The sequence below is a fragment of the Berghia stephanieae genome, chromosome 10, assembly GCF_034508935.2.
Source record: "Berghia stephanieae isolate SIO BIC M18660-M18661 chromosome 10, UCSD_Bste_1.3, whole genome shotgun sequence".
NCBI lineage: Eukaryota > Metazoa > Mollusca > Gastropoda > Nudibranchia > Aeolidiidae > Berghia > Berghia stephanieae.
Window position 1 is genome coordinate 41,091,322 of NC_088369.1, and position 15,000 is coordinate 41,106,321.

Below are 15,000 nucleotides of genomic sequence, written 5' to 3' on the forward strand. Positions count from 1 at the left end.
GGAGATAAAACCGTTCCTGTGTACTGAGACGAGTGCATTGGTAATCAAGCTACTAAAGTCCCAACCCCCCTCCCCCCCCCCCCCCCCATCCCCCACCTCTTCCTCTTCCTCACTTGACTTCCTTCTGTCCATCATTCATACCGTGATTGGGTAGCCGGGTATGTGAAAATTGACGGAGAGTACTTTGACATAAAGTAAAACTCTATCCAACGTTTGCGTTTTGTTTGTTTGTTTGTTTTTGTTTTGTTTTTTTCTTCGTTTTTTTCTGGGGTTTTTTTTTTTTTTTTGGGGGGGGGGGGGGGGGTGGGTGGGGGTAGAAAGCAGTTATTATTTTTGTTGAAAAATTAAGCATCTATTAAGTGCAATATCTCCTCAACAACTATAACAACAAAGTTGACCACAGCTCATATAAGACGATTTGATTCTGGCTTCTGCGACATTGAACGAACAACAATAGAGAGCTCAAAGCGCTTTACAAAATACAAGGGATCCAAAGTCAGCAACAACACTTACCATGTGGAACGAGACGTCACGCCGCCTCTTACGGCGATATTACATTTTCTTCCGACAGAGACAATGCTGTTAACGTCAAGGTACTCATCTTACACCCGAGTACGGTGAGAGAATGTGAGTAAATGGACTATTCTAAGAACTCAACCATGTGCCGCCCAGACCGTCCTAAGGCGAGTGTCATTCAAAACCACAAAGCCAGCTATAAGCTTCAACAGTCGTGACGTCACTCCCCTCGTAATGGCGCATGGTAACTTAGTAACTGGTTCTAAACTATCGGAACAATGGCGGACGCCCTTATGAAATACTTCTCTGACGAGCATAAAAGCGTATCCAGAGGGAAAAAAACATTATAAATCTGATCATGTTTTGACTTTTATACATAATTTATGACATGTGAAATAATTCTAGCCAACATGAAGACTAAAAAAGGAACCGATTTTCTTTATTTAGAACCAAGCTGCTCGTTGTGCGGACGTGACATCAGACTATTGAATCCTATTTGAGTTATATTTATACCATCAATATCACCTATTACTACTTATCTGGGGGTCCCGATAGCTCAGTTGGTAGAGCACTCGATTCACAATCAAAGGGACCGAGATCGATCCCGGGTGCAGTCGAGATTTTTTTTCTGACCCCCCGCCCCCCCCCCCTTCCCCTCACCTCTGTCCACCCGACAGTGATTGGGGAGCTGTGTCTGTTAGATCTGGTGGAAAGTACTTTGCGATAGATTCCATCCAGAACGTCCTATCAAAAGGGTAGCAAGCAATTGCTATTGATCGTTTATTCACGCTATAGAAACCGGGATAAACTCCGGCTCCATGGGCCTACTGGCTCTGAAGGACTAGACTACTACTTATCTGGTACTATTATATAAGCTGCTAATTTTAGAAGGATTATTTTGGTGTGAACTATTTTCTGAGCGATTTGCTTTGTTTACACCAAGATTAATCCTATTTGAATTAGCCGTTCACGTGATACGACGTGCCAACCCTTCCGCTTTTGGCGGAATCATTCATATTTTCGCTCTTCCATTTTGTACTATTCTTCCGTCATTGACTCTAAAATTCCGATTTTCAAAAATGTATGATGATAATGGTAAGAATAAAAAAGAGCAAAGAGGGTGGGTGGGGGGGGGGGGGGGGGGGGGGGGGGGGGGGGGGGTGAAAGTGAAAGAGGTGAAATTCCTATTTTTTGTCTTAAATTCCTATTTTCAGGCCTTCTGGTTCCACTTTTGGAATGTGAAGGGTTGGTAGGTCTGCGTGATAGTAGGTGGTACGTGATACGTGATACTCGGGGTGTGATCATAACCATAACTATATTATTGTTTCTTTCAATGTCGCAGGTAATGAATAAACTCTTACTATATTAGGTACAGGGTGGCGAAGTGGTCGAGTGGTTAAGGCACTGCTCTATGATCCGGAAGGTCCCGGGTTCGAGTCCTGTTTCAGGCACTTTCCTTTTTTTTTTTTTGTCCCTTAGGCAAGATTATTAACCCCATATTTGCTCATTTGGACAACTTGGATGATTCCTGTTGACATCAGACATCCTGTTTGATGGATTATCTATATTCCTTCATGGAATGCCTAGGCGACGGGATCTTATGGTGTCGTGGCGAAAGGGCGTAATTTGATAATACGAGTTTTATAGCTTTTAAGGACAACTTTGTTTTTGTTGTTGTTGTTGTTGTTTATGTTATTGTTACTGTTATTGTAGAAGTAGTAGTGGTGGTTTGTTTTGTGGTAGTCGTCGTAGTCTTTGGCTTTGATATTGATTTTGTTGATAATTTTTATACTGTTGATATTGCTGTATGTTGACGATAGTGATGATGTTAATGTTGTTGCCGATGATGGAACTCCGAGAAAACATCTATCTTTTTCATGTTCTCAAAATGGCCGGAAAACGCAGTTGTTTTGTTTTGTTGCTCTTCCCTCATGTATCAATAGATGAAATTACTCCAAATTGTCAAAATGTCTGAAACCCATGGTTTATAAGATGTCACAGATTTAATAAATTTGATTTTTTAAAAACAACGAAAAAAACAAGCAAAACAAACAAAAACCAATCGATATTGAAGTAAAAGTTTTCTGGCAAAAAAAAAGGAGAAAAATGTGTATTGTCATTGCAATAAATAACAATGTGAAATTGAATATAAGCTTCAATTTAATATACAAAAACATATAAAATGGACGTTTCGGGTTTCCCCTTTATCAACAAAACAGGTTGAATGAAACAGTTTTTATATAACGCAATATCCACTAAACGTGCTCAAAGCGCTTTACAAGGGGTCCCTCTTGCCAACAGCAACATGTAACATTTAGGACGGGACATGACGCATGTTAGGCGATTTAATAATATTTTTTTTCGGACAGAGACAACGCTGTTAACGGCCAGGTACTCATTCTACACATGAGCACGGTAAGAGAATGTGAGTAAAAAAGCCTTCTCCAAGGACTCAACTATGCGCCGAGCGAGGCTCGAACCCGGGACCTTCCGATCCGCCGAAAACGAGTGTCCTCCCACAAGACCACATAGCCGCCTTCCCCTGGGATTGTTGACCACCTACTACATCATCTTATCCCTCCTAACCTTACCTTGTCGAGGCTCGAACCCGGGAATTTCCGATCCGAAAGCGAGTGTCATATCACAAGACCACATAGCCGCCTTCGTCTGGGATTGATGACTACTACATCTTATCCTTCCTAACCTAACCTTGTCGAGGCTCGAACCCGAGACCTTCCGATCCGAAAGCCAGTGTCATACTACAAGACCACATAGCCCCCCCCCCCCAACCTCCCTGGAATTGATGACTACAACTACGAGTACATTCTCTTATCCCTCCTAACCTAACCTTGTGGAGGCTTGAACCCGGGACCTTCTGATCCGAAAGTGAGTGTCATACCACAAGACCACATAGCCGCCCCCCCCACACACCTCCCTGGAATTGATGACTACTACTACATTATCTTATCCCTCCTTCCCTAACCTTGTCGCTCCGAGTGCAAGGAATGGTCACCGGGCGGAGCAAAGAATGGTCATCGCATCTAATCTTCTTCTTATTAACACGATACACTCAATGGGAACCACCTATCAGCGCCTTTCGTTACCTTTGTCTTTCAATGTAAACTCTCAACCATAATCACGATTATGTTGTTTTGTTGGGGTTTTTTTACATAGTCAGACGTCAGTGAAGTGAGTTATGTGTTTGGTGAAAATACGTACTTACGCCTGATGACATTTGTCTCCCCTTTTCGCTATTTGATTAGCTAAAAGTACTGTTAAAGAGATATCACATGATTTATGGGCTCCGTGAATTGTTTTCTATTGGATAATAATAATAATATAAATGTTTTTACTTTAGTCTTTCAATTTGCTTAAAACAATGAATTTTATATAGCGCAAAATTCACTACGTGTGCTTAATTAGACTTACAAGCGAGAATTTATATACACAGTGAGTTTAGATTATGGTGTTTACTCGTACAAATAATTCAGAAACTCATTTCATTCCTTAAGAAATCTTACTCTAAAAAATATATCACGAATTTTTGACATAGTCCGACATCACTAGTTATGTGTTTGGTGAAAATACCTACTTACGCCTGATGACATTTGTCTCCCCTTTCGCTATTTGATTAGCTAAAAGCACTGTTAAAGAGATATCACCTGATTTATGGGCTCTGTGAATTGCTTTCTGTTGGATAATAATAATAATAATATAAATGTTTTTACTTTAGTAGTTCGATTTACTTTTATATAGCGCAAAATTCACTACGTGTGCTTAATTAGACTTACAGGCGAGAATTTATGTTTATATACCTAGTGACGTTAGATGGTGTTTACTCGTACAAATAATTCAGAAACTCATTTCATTCCATAACCCCCTCCTTACCAACTATAGGAAAATGGTCACATTTGCTACGATACAACCAACAGTTTTATTTTTCAAATTTCTTTGGTACATCAAACAATTTAAAGAAAATGAACAGTGTGTTGTAGAGCATGTTTTGCTAAAGAAATTATGTATCGCAAAAATTTTACTGCTGTTGTGTTTGAGTGATAAAAAATTCATTTTGTGTTAGTTGGGTGTGAAGTTTGGGGAAAATCCTGAAAATGGCTGGTAAGGATAGAGTTAATGAATCTTACTCTAAAAATCTATTATGATTTTTTTACCTTGTCAGACATCACTGAGTATGTGTTTGGTGAAAATACTCACGCTTGATGATATTTTTCTCTCCTCTTTCGCTTTTTGATTAGCTAAAAGAACTTTTACAGAGACATCACTGATACATGTGCGGCTATGTGGTCTAGTGGTATGACACTCGCTTTCGGATCGGAAGGTCCAGGGTTCAAACCTCGCGCTCGGGGCATAGTCGAGTCCTTGGAGAAGGCTCTTTACTCACATTCTCTCACCGTACTCAGGTGTAAAATGATTACCTGGCCGTTAACAGCGTTGTCTGTCTCCGAAAAATTGTAATATCGCCTAACAGGTGGATATTGCGCTATATAAAGCTCAATATACGAGTCCGTCAACTGCTTTCTACTGGATAATATAAATTTCCTTTTTTTATTTTATTTACGTGTTCCATTTGCTGAAAACGATAATTTTTCATCATTATCCATCGTGGCTTGTACTCTTGAGCACGTTGCCGGTCAGCTGTCTCCACGAATCACGATCCTCTGCGGTGCGCATGAAATCTGTGTTGCTTTTTAAATCACATTAATTTGGCCATTCTTAGGTTATTTAGATGTGTCATTCTTTGTCTTCCTCTAGATAGCTCTCTTTCCTTCGATCATCCCAGATGTTACCAACCTTTTTTCATTCCGTCTCTTCTCCGCACATGTCCCAGAAACCGTAACTGCCTCTTTCTGATGGTATCGATCAACATTCTTCCCTTTCTCACCTTCTCCAACATTTCCTCGTTCGTATATTTTAAAAAATTGAGCTTTTATATAGTGCAATATCCACTAAACGTGCTCAAAGCGCTTTACAAGGGGTCCCTGGCCAACAGCAACATTTAACATGTAGGACGGGACATAACGGCTGTTCGAACAGAGACAACGCTGCTAACGGCCAGGTACTCATTTTACACCTGAGTACGGTGAGAGAAATGTGAGTAAAGAGCCTTCTCCAAGGACTCAACTATGCGCCGAACGAGGCTCGAACCCAGGACCTTCCAATCCGAAAGCGGGTGTCTTACCACTTGACCACATAGCCGCACGTATACATCTCCTACATGAGCTTAAAGCGCTTTACAAACCTATAATTTGTGTAGTTGTGCTCACAAATAAATTAATGAATCTTACACTTAAACACGATCACGATTTTAGTTTTATTTTGTCAGACATGGCTGATTAATGTGTCGGTGGAGCGACTGGTTCTACCGGATGTTATCATTCTTCTTTACTCTCGCTGATAGATTGGATAGCTAAAAACCGAAACTTTTATAGATCGGAAAATCACATTTAAATACCATGATGTTATATAAAGCAAAACCATTTTTTATAATATATCGGAATATAGCACCTAAAATCGTGATATTATATAGCGCAAAACCATATCGAAAAACGTGGTTTTTATAGAATAGATCGGAAAATCACATTAAAAAACAACAACTTATCTTCTATAAATAGCGCAAAACCACACATACATACGTGATTTTGACATTAAAGGATTATTTGTTTTTCAAACCTCCATGGATTGATGTGTTGTTGAATCACTTCCGGCTGGATTGTATTGTTATTATTCTCCGTTTTCTTTAGTTCTTCAATAGGATTCAATAGTCTGATGCCACGTCCGCCCAGCAACCAGCAGCTTGGTTCTAAACAAAGAAAATCGCTACTTTTTATTCTTCATGCTGGCTAGAACTTTTTCATATGTCATGTGATCAGAATGTATAAAAGTCAAAACATGATCAGATTTACAATGTTTTTCTCCTCTGGATACACTTTTTATGCTCTTCGGAGAAGTATTTCATCAGGGCATCCGCCATTGTTCCTATAGTTTAGAACCAGTTACTAACTTACTATGCGTTGAGGGAAGTGACGTCACGACTGTTGAAGCCTATTGGCCAGAAGTTTTAAATTATGTTTTAAGACAGGCTTATTGTAAATCTAACACGATTTAAACAACTGGGCCATCGGTTTGTTTGTTTTTCTTACTGTTTTTTCATTGGATGCTATTCATTCTGTTCTTTGTCTCGCGTGTTCAATCAATTGGCCAGGTGTGTTAAATTACCAAATTATATATAAAATCAAGTCTGAATGATTATCATTACTTTTTGTTTTACTAACTTTGTAAGACATCAATGAGATATATATAATGTGTCGGTGAATTGCTTTGTGATTACCCCCCCCCCCCTCCCCGCCTCCCCCTTTTTTCCCTTAATTTTTAATTTCACTGTTCGTTTAATCACACGTTTTAAATTTTACATTCAGTGATGTCCATGATATATTTAGGTCTATAAACGTTTGTCTGGCGACTTTGTGTTTTATACTTAGACTTTGTTGAGTAATTTGTGAGAGAGACAGAGTTCATTTCAACTGGACAATTCTTTTAGTTTCTTACCTTGTTTAACTCTCTCCTTACCAAGTGAAGGAAAATCGTTACATTCGTTACGATCCAACCAGCACTTTTATCATTCAGATTTCTTTTGTAAATCACCAGGGACGGCTGGTAATAATGGGCAGGGTGGGCAAATACCAGCCTGTTTTTTCAAGTTATATGCTGTATTACCAGGTCCGAAATAATCAAATCTAAATTAGATAATTTCAAAAGTTACTACTTAAAATTGATACTTTGTACTGAAATCAATTTGTGTGTATTTTTGATAGATTGCGAATCACCATGCATCCCGTAATACATAAACCAGGATACGCTCCTGTTCTTTTTATCACCCCCCCCCCCCAACCACTCCACTCCACTCCGCCCACATCGTCATCTCATCGTCACGTCGCCTGACGGTGATTTTGCTGTCTGGCCTCTCTAGTACTAGGTCGGGCTAATTCAAATGAGCCCACCTTATTAACAGTGTACACTAAATAGAGATTTTGGCAAACGAACTTTTTCTTATTTATTGCCTTACTTGTGCTGGGAAGGTTCCAGTATTGAATTAAATTTATTAATTTACTAATATTATATCAATTTAGTATTAGTTTGTGTTGTTTTAATATATTTGTTTATCCATTTAAATTATTTCTTTTTTTTCCCCTCGTTTTCTTTAGTGTTTCTCAAAACTTATTTATTTAAATTGTTTTCTTATTTGTTTGTTGTTGTTGTTGTTGTTTTTTGTTGTTGTTTTTTGTTTTGTTTTTTAACAAATTAATTTGTTAATTCTTTTTTTTTTTATTATTCTTAAAGTAATTACCGCTGTATTTTTATTGCCAGACTAAATATTTTTGCAAAACAATGTAATTTTCTATTGTATTTCCTCTAATAAAACAAAACACTTTTATTCAAAAGTCACGACTAAATAAATATATAAAATACAACCACCATTTTGGTTTTCTCAACAATTGAATTAGTATACGAGAAATACTCTTCTGAGTAAGGAGATAGTTGAATTCTAAGTTATAGAGGAAATACGGAAGGGTGGGCAGATTCCGTACTTGCCCGTCCTGAAGCTAATACATACATAAGATGGTTCGCGATGAAGAGGCGGGAAGCAAGGGATTGGTTGGGTAAGGAGCAAAGATAACACGGTAATTATTGTGACGATAGTCAAACGAATACATGAGGAGAGATTGGTAACATTATTTTGTCTTAAATTATATTGTATGAAGTATTGGCGAAAGCCTAATATTAAATAAACGTTGTTTTTGTTTGTCTTATTTTGACTATGGAACTGATACTGATACTTGTCATAGCAGACCTGCCTACTTTAGATAGGAAAATAAAAATCGTAGTTTTCAGGGCTAATAAAATCGTAGATATTTTAACTACCCTTTAAAAAAATCACCGGAATTTTCGTCTGTTTTGATAGATATCAAATTTTAAAAAACGAGAAAAAATAATTGGAAACGTAATAATGATGGTGATGGTGGTATAGTGGTAGCGGTGGTGGTAGTAGTAATGATGATGGTATATATTATTATTATTATTATTATTATTATTATTATTATTATTATTATTATTATTATTATTATTATTTATTATTATTATTATTATTATTATTATTATTATATATTATTATTATTATTATTATTATTATTATTATTATTATTATTATTATTATTATTATTATTATTATTATTATTGTTATTATTATTATTATTATTATTATTATTATTATTATTATTATTATTATTATTATTATTATTATTATTATTATTATTATTATTATTATTATTATCATTGTTATTATTATTGTACGTATTGGTGGTATTACTATTGTTGTATTTTTTTTTGGTGGTTATTAATGGTATCAGTTTATTGTTTGGTCCCATTTGCCATTATTTTCCACTTTCATGTATGTGGTCATCAAATTGTATGATTAATTGGCGAAAGCCTAAGATTGAATAAATTTTGTAATATCGTATGGTAACCATCATTGTCGACGACATCGTCGTTGTCATCATAATCATCATCATCATCATCATCATCATCATCATCATCATCATCATCATTATCATTAACAACAACAACAACAATATTAACAACAAGTACAACAATAGAAATAAAAACAATATCAACATCACCATACAATTTCCGTCATCGTCTCCACAAACTATCATTCTAACCAACAGCACCACCAAAACCACTACCATAATTACCCCTCACCGCCTCGTCTTCCTCCTCCTCCTCCACCACCCACCACCGCTACCACTATTCCAACCACTACCACCACCGGCACAATCATTCTGACCACCAAGACAGCAGTAAAAATTATGCAATTTGAGCTCTGAATGAAACTCGAGTCATATCGCTGTTGTTGCTTCTCCATGAAAACTTTAAGGTTACTACGTACTACTGAAAACCAGAAATATGTAAAAGCAATATTAATATCGCCGTTGAGGGATTAAAGCATCTCTTTAATTTTTCGAGTGAAGGAAATGGACTTGTATTGTCAAGGTGTTGTCGCATTATGTCTCGTCGCTTTATTTTTTAGTTGTATTCTCTTTCGTGATTCATTTTTGATTACGTTTGGAAGAATTAAAATCTACTGGTATTGTCATTTCATTGTGAATGTGATTATTGGTGGTTGAAATATTTTTTGTTTAAAGGCGAAAAAAAAAATCAAAAAAAAATTTTATTAAAAAAAAAACAAAAAAATAAAAAATAAAAAATATATATCATATATATATATATATATATATATATATATATATATATATATATATATATATATATATGACCGAATCCTCTTTGCCCAACCACTGTAAATAGGCTAGAACCGCCACTGTAAATCACACAATTTAAAGAAAATGTTTTATTATAGATCTAGCTATAAAAACGTGACACTGTGTTGTAGAGTTCATTTTGCTGATCAATATTGTGCATAGAATGTATTTGTTGCTTTTCAGTTTGAGTAAGAAAATTCTATTTTTGTGTTGGGTGGGTGTAAAATTATGGGGAAAATTCTGAAAATGGCTGGTAAGGAAAGGGTTAAAGTAGCTGTTAGAGTAGATGTGATGAGGGTCCTGATAGTTCAGTTGGTAGAGCACTCGCTTTACACGTAAAGTGGACCAAAATCGATCCCGGGTAAAGTCGAGATTTTTTTTTCTGTCACCCACCCCCCTTCCCCGTCCATCCAGCAATAATTAGATAGTTAGCTCTGTTTGATATGGCGGAAAGTAATTTTGCAGTAGACTAGCATCCTATTCGAAGGGTGGCAAGCAATTGCTATCATCCGTTTCACGCTATAGAAACTGAGATAAACTCCGGCTCCATGGGCCTACGTTTTTTTAAAAAGTAGTTAAACGTTTTTTTAAGGTGAAAATTTGAATATTTTTCAAGTACTCTGTTCAACTTAACTTGCTATAGAGCAGTATAATTAGGTGCCCCAAACGTAAACAATAACAAGTTGCTGGTGATTTCCGTTAGGGACCGGAATAATTTACGCACAATATAGGTCTCCCAATTTTGTAGTTTGAGTTGTAGGCAATACACTTTCAGTATTGAAAATATGTTTACATAAAATCTAACAGTTGCAGAAATAATAATATAAGACTAAATTATTCTGAAAATCAGGCTCCGAATAATTCTCGTTTTGTTCACACCAGCGCAATAATTTGCTCTGGTCTAAAAATAGATAGACTGTAACTTTTGATAAATTTTACCTTTTGTTCCATAAAATATCCATATCTAGACATTATTTGATGAATGATCGAGTATTTATGAATATGTGTTTCTTTTGCCACCTAACAGCCAAATTTTAAAGGTTATTTTTTTTCTATAATTTACATTGGAACTTGAGCTGTCAAGACAGGAACATGTGGTTTGCCATGTGCTTCTAGACCTTTGTTTACGTTATGGGCACCTAATTATACTGCTCTATTGTTTTCATATAAATTGTACTTAGTTTTATATCGTGAAAAGTTGAGTGGGATAATTCAGAATTCAACAGGAAAAGATGACTACTAGCATTAATTTGGATTTCTATTCTAGTCTTTTGACCATTCTCGTCCTGTTTTTAACGTTAAGTTCGAGCACTTGTGATCAGTATAGATAGTATGCACTTGGCTAAGAAGTTCATAACATTGCCATCCGGAAGTATAACTGGCCAACTCACAAAACTGTGTGTCTCCATGATCGTTTATAGTCTGGTTAATACAGTTTAGTGAGCATTACTCATAAATGCGGATGGCAAAAAACAATAACAAAGACCTGAGTGACGTCAACTTCGAACTATCTATAATATTATTATAAAATTGCACACGTGATAAGGATGTCGCCAGTATCTTTGCATCCTTGGAAATGACAACTGCTGTGATAGGCAAGGATGAAGGTTACGATAATGATGACGCTGATTTCGTTGTTGATGGAGTCGTGGATGATAATGGTGCTGAGCCTGGTGATCGATTGATGACCTCAACGTGCTGTTATTTGGCTAACGAGTTCCAGCTGGTATCAAAGTCCTGGGTTTTAGAACGGTCAGTCTCCTGTTTTATTTCATTGTGTGTATTGTTTGTTGGTGCATAGATTGTCATAATTAGGTAATCGGAAGGAAATATTCATGAATTCTCTCTCCTCCCTCTCTCACTTCTCCCCTCCCACCCTCCCTCCCACCCTCCCTCCCATCCTCCCTTATTGTCTATCTATCTATCTATCTATCTATCTATATATATATATATATATATATATATATATATATATATATATATATATAATATATATATATATCTTTTTAACTATAAATATATATATATATATATATATATATATATATATATATTTCTAACTATCTATCTATCTATCTATCTATCTATCTATCTATCTATCTATCTATCTATCTCTCTATCTATCTATCTGTCTGTCTATCTATCTATCTATCTATCTATCTATCTATCTATCTATCTATCTGTCTGTCTATCTATCTATCTATCTATCTATCTATCTATCTATCTATCTATCTATCCATCTATCTATCTATTTATCTATCTATCTATCTTCTGATGAGAGCGAATGCTCGAAACAATAATATTGTAGATGTTGATCATAATTATACTTGAAATATTTTATAAATAGCTCCTTTTATCAAAAAGTTGAGCACTATTATTTCATGGATTTTGTTTTTAAAAATTTTTATATATATATATATATATATATATATATATATATATATATATATATATATATATCGTCTTTTTTATTTTCTATATTATATCCAGCTACATATCTTCAAAAAAAACCCACACAAAAAAAAAACAAACAAACAAACAAATAAAAAGAAAAGAAAAGAAAAAAACCCCAACAAATCAACAACAACAAAAAAAACCCCACAAACCATATAAAGATTGCAAATATTGGAAGTTAATTTATCACGCTTGGCTGACTTCACGACCGTGACAATAATAATATATATCTTTTGTTTACAGATTGTACCTTATGACCTATGAGCATTCATCTCTATAAATCACCTTCAGTTTTTGTGTCAACCCCCCCCCAAAAAAAAAAAAAAACGAAAACAAAAAAAAACACCAACCCCCCCCCCCCCTTCCCCCAAAACAAAACAAAAAAAAAACACTCAACCCCCCCCCCCCCCCCAAAAAAAAAAAAACACATTTAATATATTTTTCGATTTGGACAGAAATTGGTTTATTTTAATCCAAATATCTAACGATTAAAATCAAAGTGTATTATTCGCAGGTCTGATAATCCAAATTGTTTTGGTCTCATTGATTGTTGCCGCTCTCATACCATGCACAAAGCAAAATGTTCTCCATTACAAGAGTGTAAAAACGGGCCTATTGTTCCTTCCGGTTATCAGACCTGTAAAATGATATTATGTACACGTCGATTGAAATGGATTTTAACTTGTTCAAAAAGTTTCAACCCTGGGACTTCATACTTGATTGAGGTCTCAGGTTTGAGACATTTTGACAATATGTGACCCATCGTCTCAAAACGGTATTATGTCGGAACGAACCATAATATGCTTAAAAGCCGAATTAAATGTTAAACTGTTCAAAAATATAAATTGTTGGCATTAGCACCCTAAAATATCGTTTACATTCTCCTCAATAAAACATAAAAACTCAACACAAGTCTGATATTCTGGCTATAAATTCAATTTTTCAACATCTTAACCAACCCGACTTAATACCGTTTTGAGGCGAAGGGTCACATATTATGAGTTCTTTTTATGGATACATATTTGGATAAAAAGTTTCTATGGACAAATTGGCAAAAAAAAAAAAGAAAAAAAAGAAGCTTTTTATCAGTCTGAATCGGGTTTTGATGACATGCGTATCAAACATCAAATCTTTCTTTGATTTGACATTTTGATATGCTGGGGAAGAAAACTCTCTCTCTTTGATTTATAATCGATATATCATAAATATTTGATTGTTTGTTTTCATCATTGTGAATGTATCGATTCATTTCCTCACGTTTTTGAAAACCTTGTTTTCGCATGCAGGTGGGGTTTAATTTCACTTTCATTTTACTTTACAGAGACGAAATGGCCGAGTGGTTAAGGCATTGTACTGTGATCCGGAAAGTCCCGGGTTCGAGCCCCGCTTCAGGCACTTTCGTCTGTTTTTTGTTTTTTTTTCATTGAGCAAGATTATTAACCCCCAGTTTGCTCACATTGGACAACATGGGTGATTCTTGTTGACATCAGACATCCTGTTTGATGGATTATCTACATTCCTTCATGGAATGCCGAGGCGACGGGATCTGACGGTGCCGTTGCGAAAGGGGGGCGTAATTTTACAGATTTTTAGGGGAATCCTTTTGTGTGCGGCTATGTGGTCTTGTGGTATGACACTCGCTTTCGGATCGGAAAGTCCTGGGTTCGACCTCGCGCTCGGCGCATAGTTGAGTCCTTGGAAAAGGCTCTTTACTCACATTCTCTCACCGTACTCAGGTGTAAAATGAGTACCTGATCTTTAACAGCGTTGTCTTTGTCCGAAAAATTGTAATATCGCCTAACAGGTGTCATGTCCCGTCCTACATGTTAAATGTTGCTGTTGACCAGGGACCCCTTGTAAAGCGATTTGAGCGCATTTAGTGGATATTGCGCTATATAAAAGCTCAATTATTATTATTATTATTATTATCGATTCATTTTCTCTCGTTTTTACGTTAACCTTTTTTTGCATACAGGTTAGGTTTCACGTTAATTTAGCCTTACATATTTTTAGGTAATGTAAATGTTTCTGCTCGAAGCTTGGAGAAGTAATTAACAATGTGAAGTTGAATATAAGCTTCAATTTAATATACGAAAACAGAAAATAAAATGGACGTTTCGGGTTTCCCCCTTTAAATGAAACGCTATGTACGAATGAGATAATGTGGTAGTGGCGTTGTTATATATATATATATATATATATATATATATATATATATATATATATATATGAGTGTTGGTGGGTACTTATAGGTACGAGAGTGCTCGATAACGTTGGTTAGAGCTAATATAAAATATGAATGGATGAATGGATGATGGACTGAAGACGTGGATAGAATCCACAAAAACATGTGTTTCGGCCATATAAGTGTGTGAATCCATTCATATTATATATATATATATATATATATATATATATATATATAATATATATATATATATATATATATATGAATGTTGGTGGGTACTTGTAGGGACCAGAGTGCTCGATAGTGTTGGTTAGAGCTAATGTAAAATATAAATAAAGTCACTCACATATTCTTGGCCGATACACGTGTTTCGATTACCTCCATGTCTTCAGTCGGATACTGTACGTAGTGTGATGAATAAAGCACACACACTACGGACATTATGCCGACTGAAGACATGGAGATCATCGAAACACGTGTATCGGCCAAGTATATGTGAGTGACGTT

General features: G+C 35.7%; 1 protein-coding gene across 1 annotated transcript in view; it reads left to right on the forward strand.

The window, feature by feature from the left end:
* Positions 1-6,683: 6,683 nt before the first annotated feature.
* Positions 6,684-15,000, forward strand: part of LOC144981137 (stimulated by retinoic acid gene 6 protein-like) — a 40,654-nt gene continuing 32,337 nt past the window's right edge. Inside the window, exons 1-2 of the mRNA XM_078929283.1 lie at positions 6,684-6,736; positions 11,155-11,603. Of these exons, the coding sequence (XP_078785409.1) occupies positions 11,428-11,603 (176 nt within the window). The 5' untranslated portion in view covers positions 6,684-6,736; positions 11,155-11,427. The remainder of the gene's footprint in view (positions 6,737-11,154; positions 11,604-15,000) is intronic.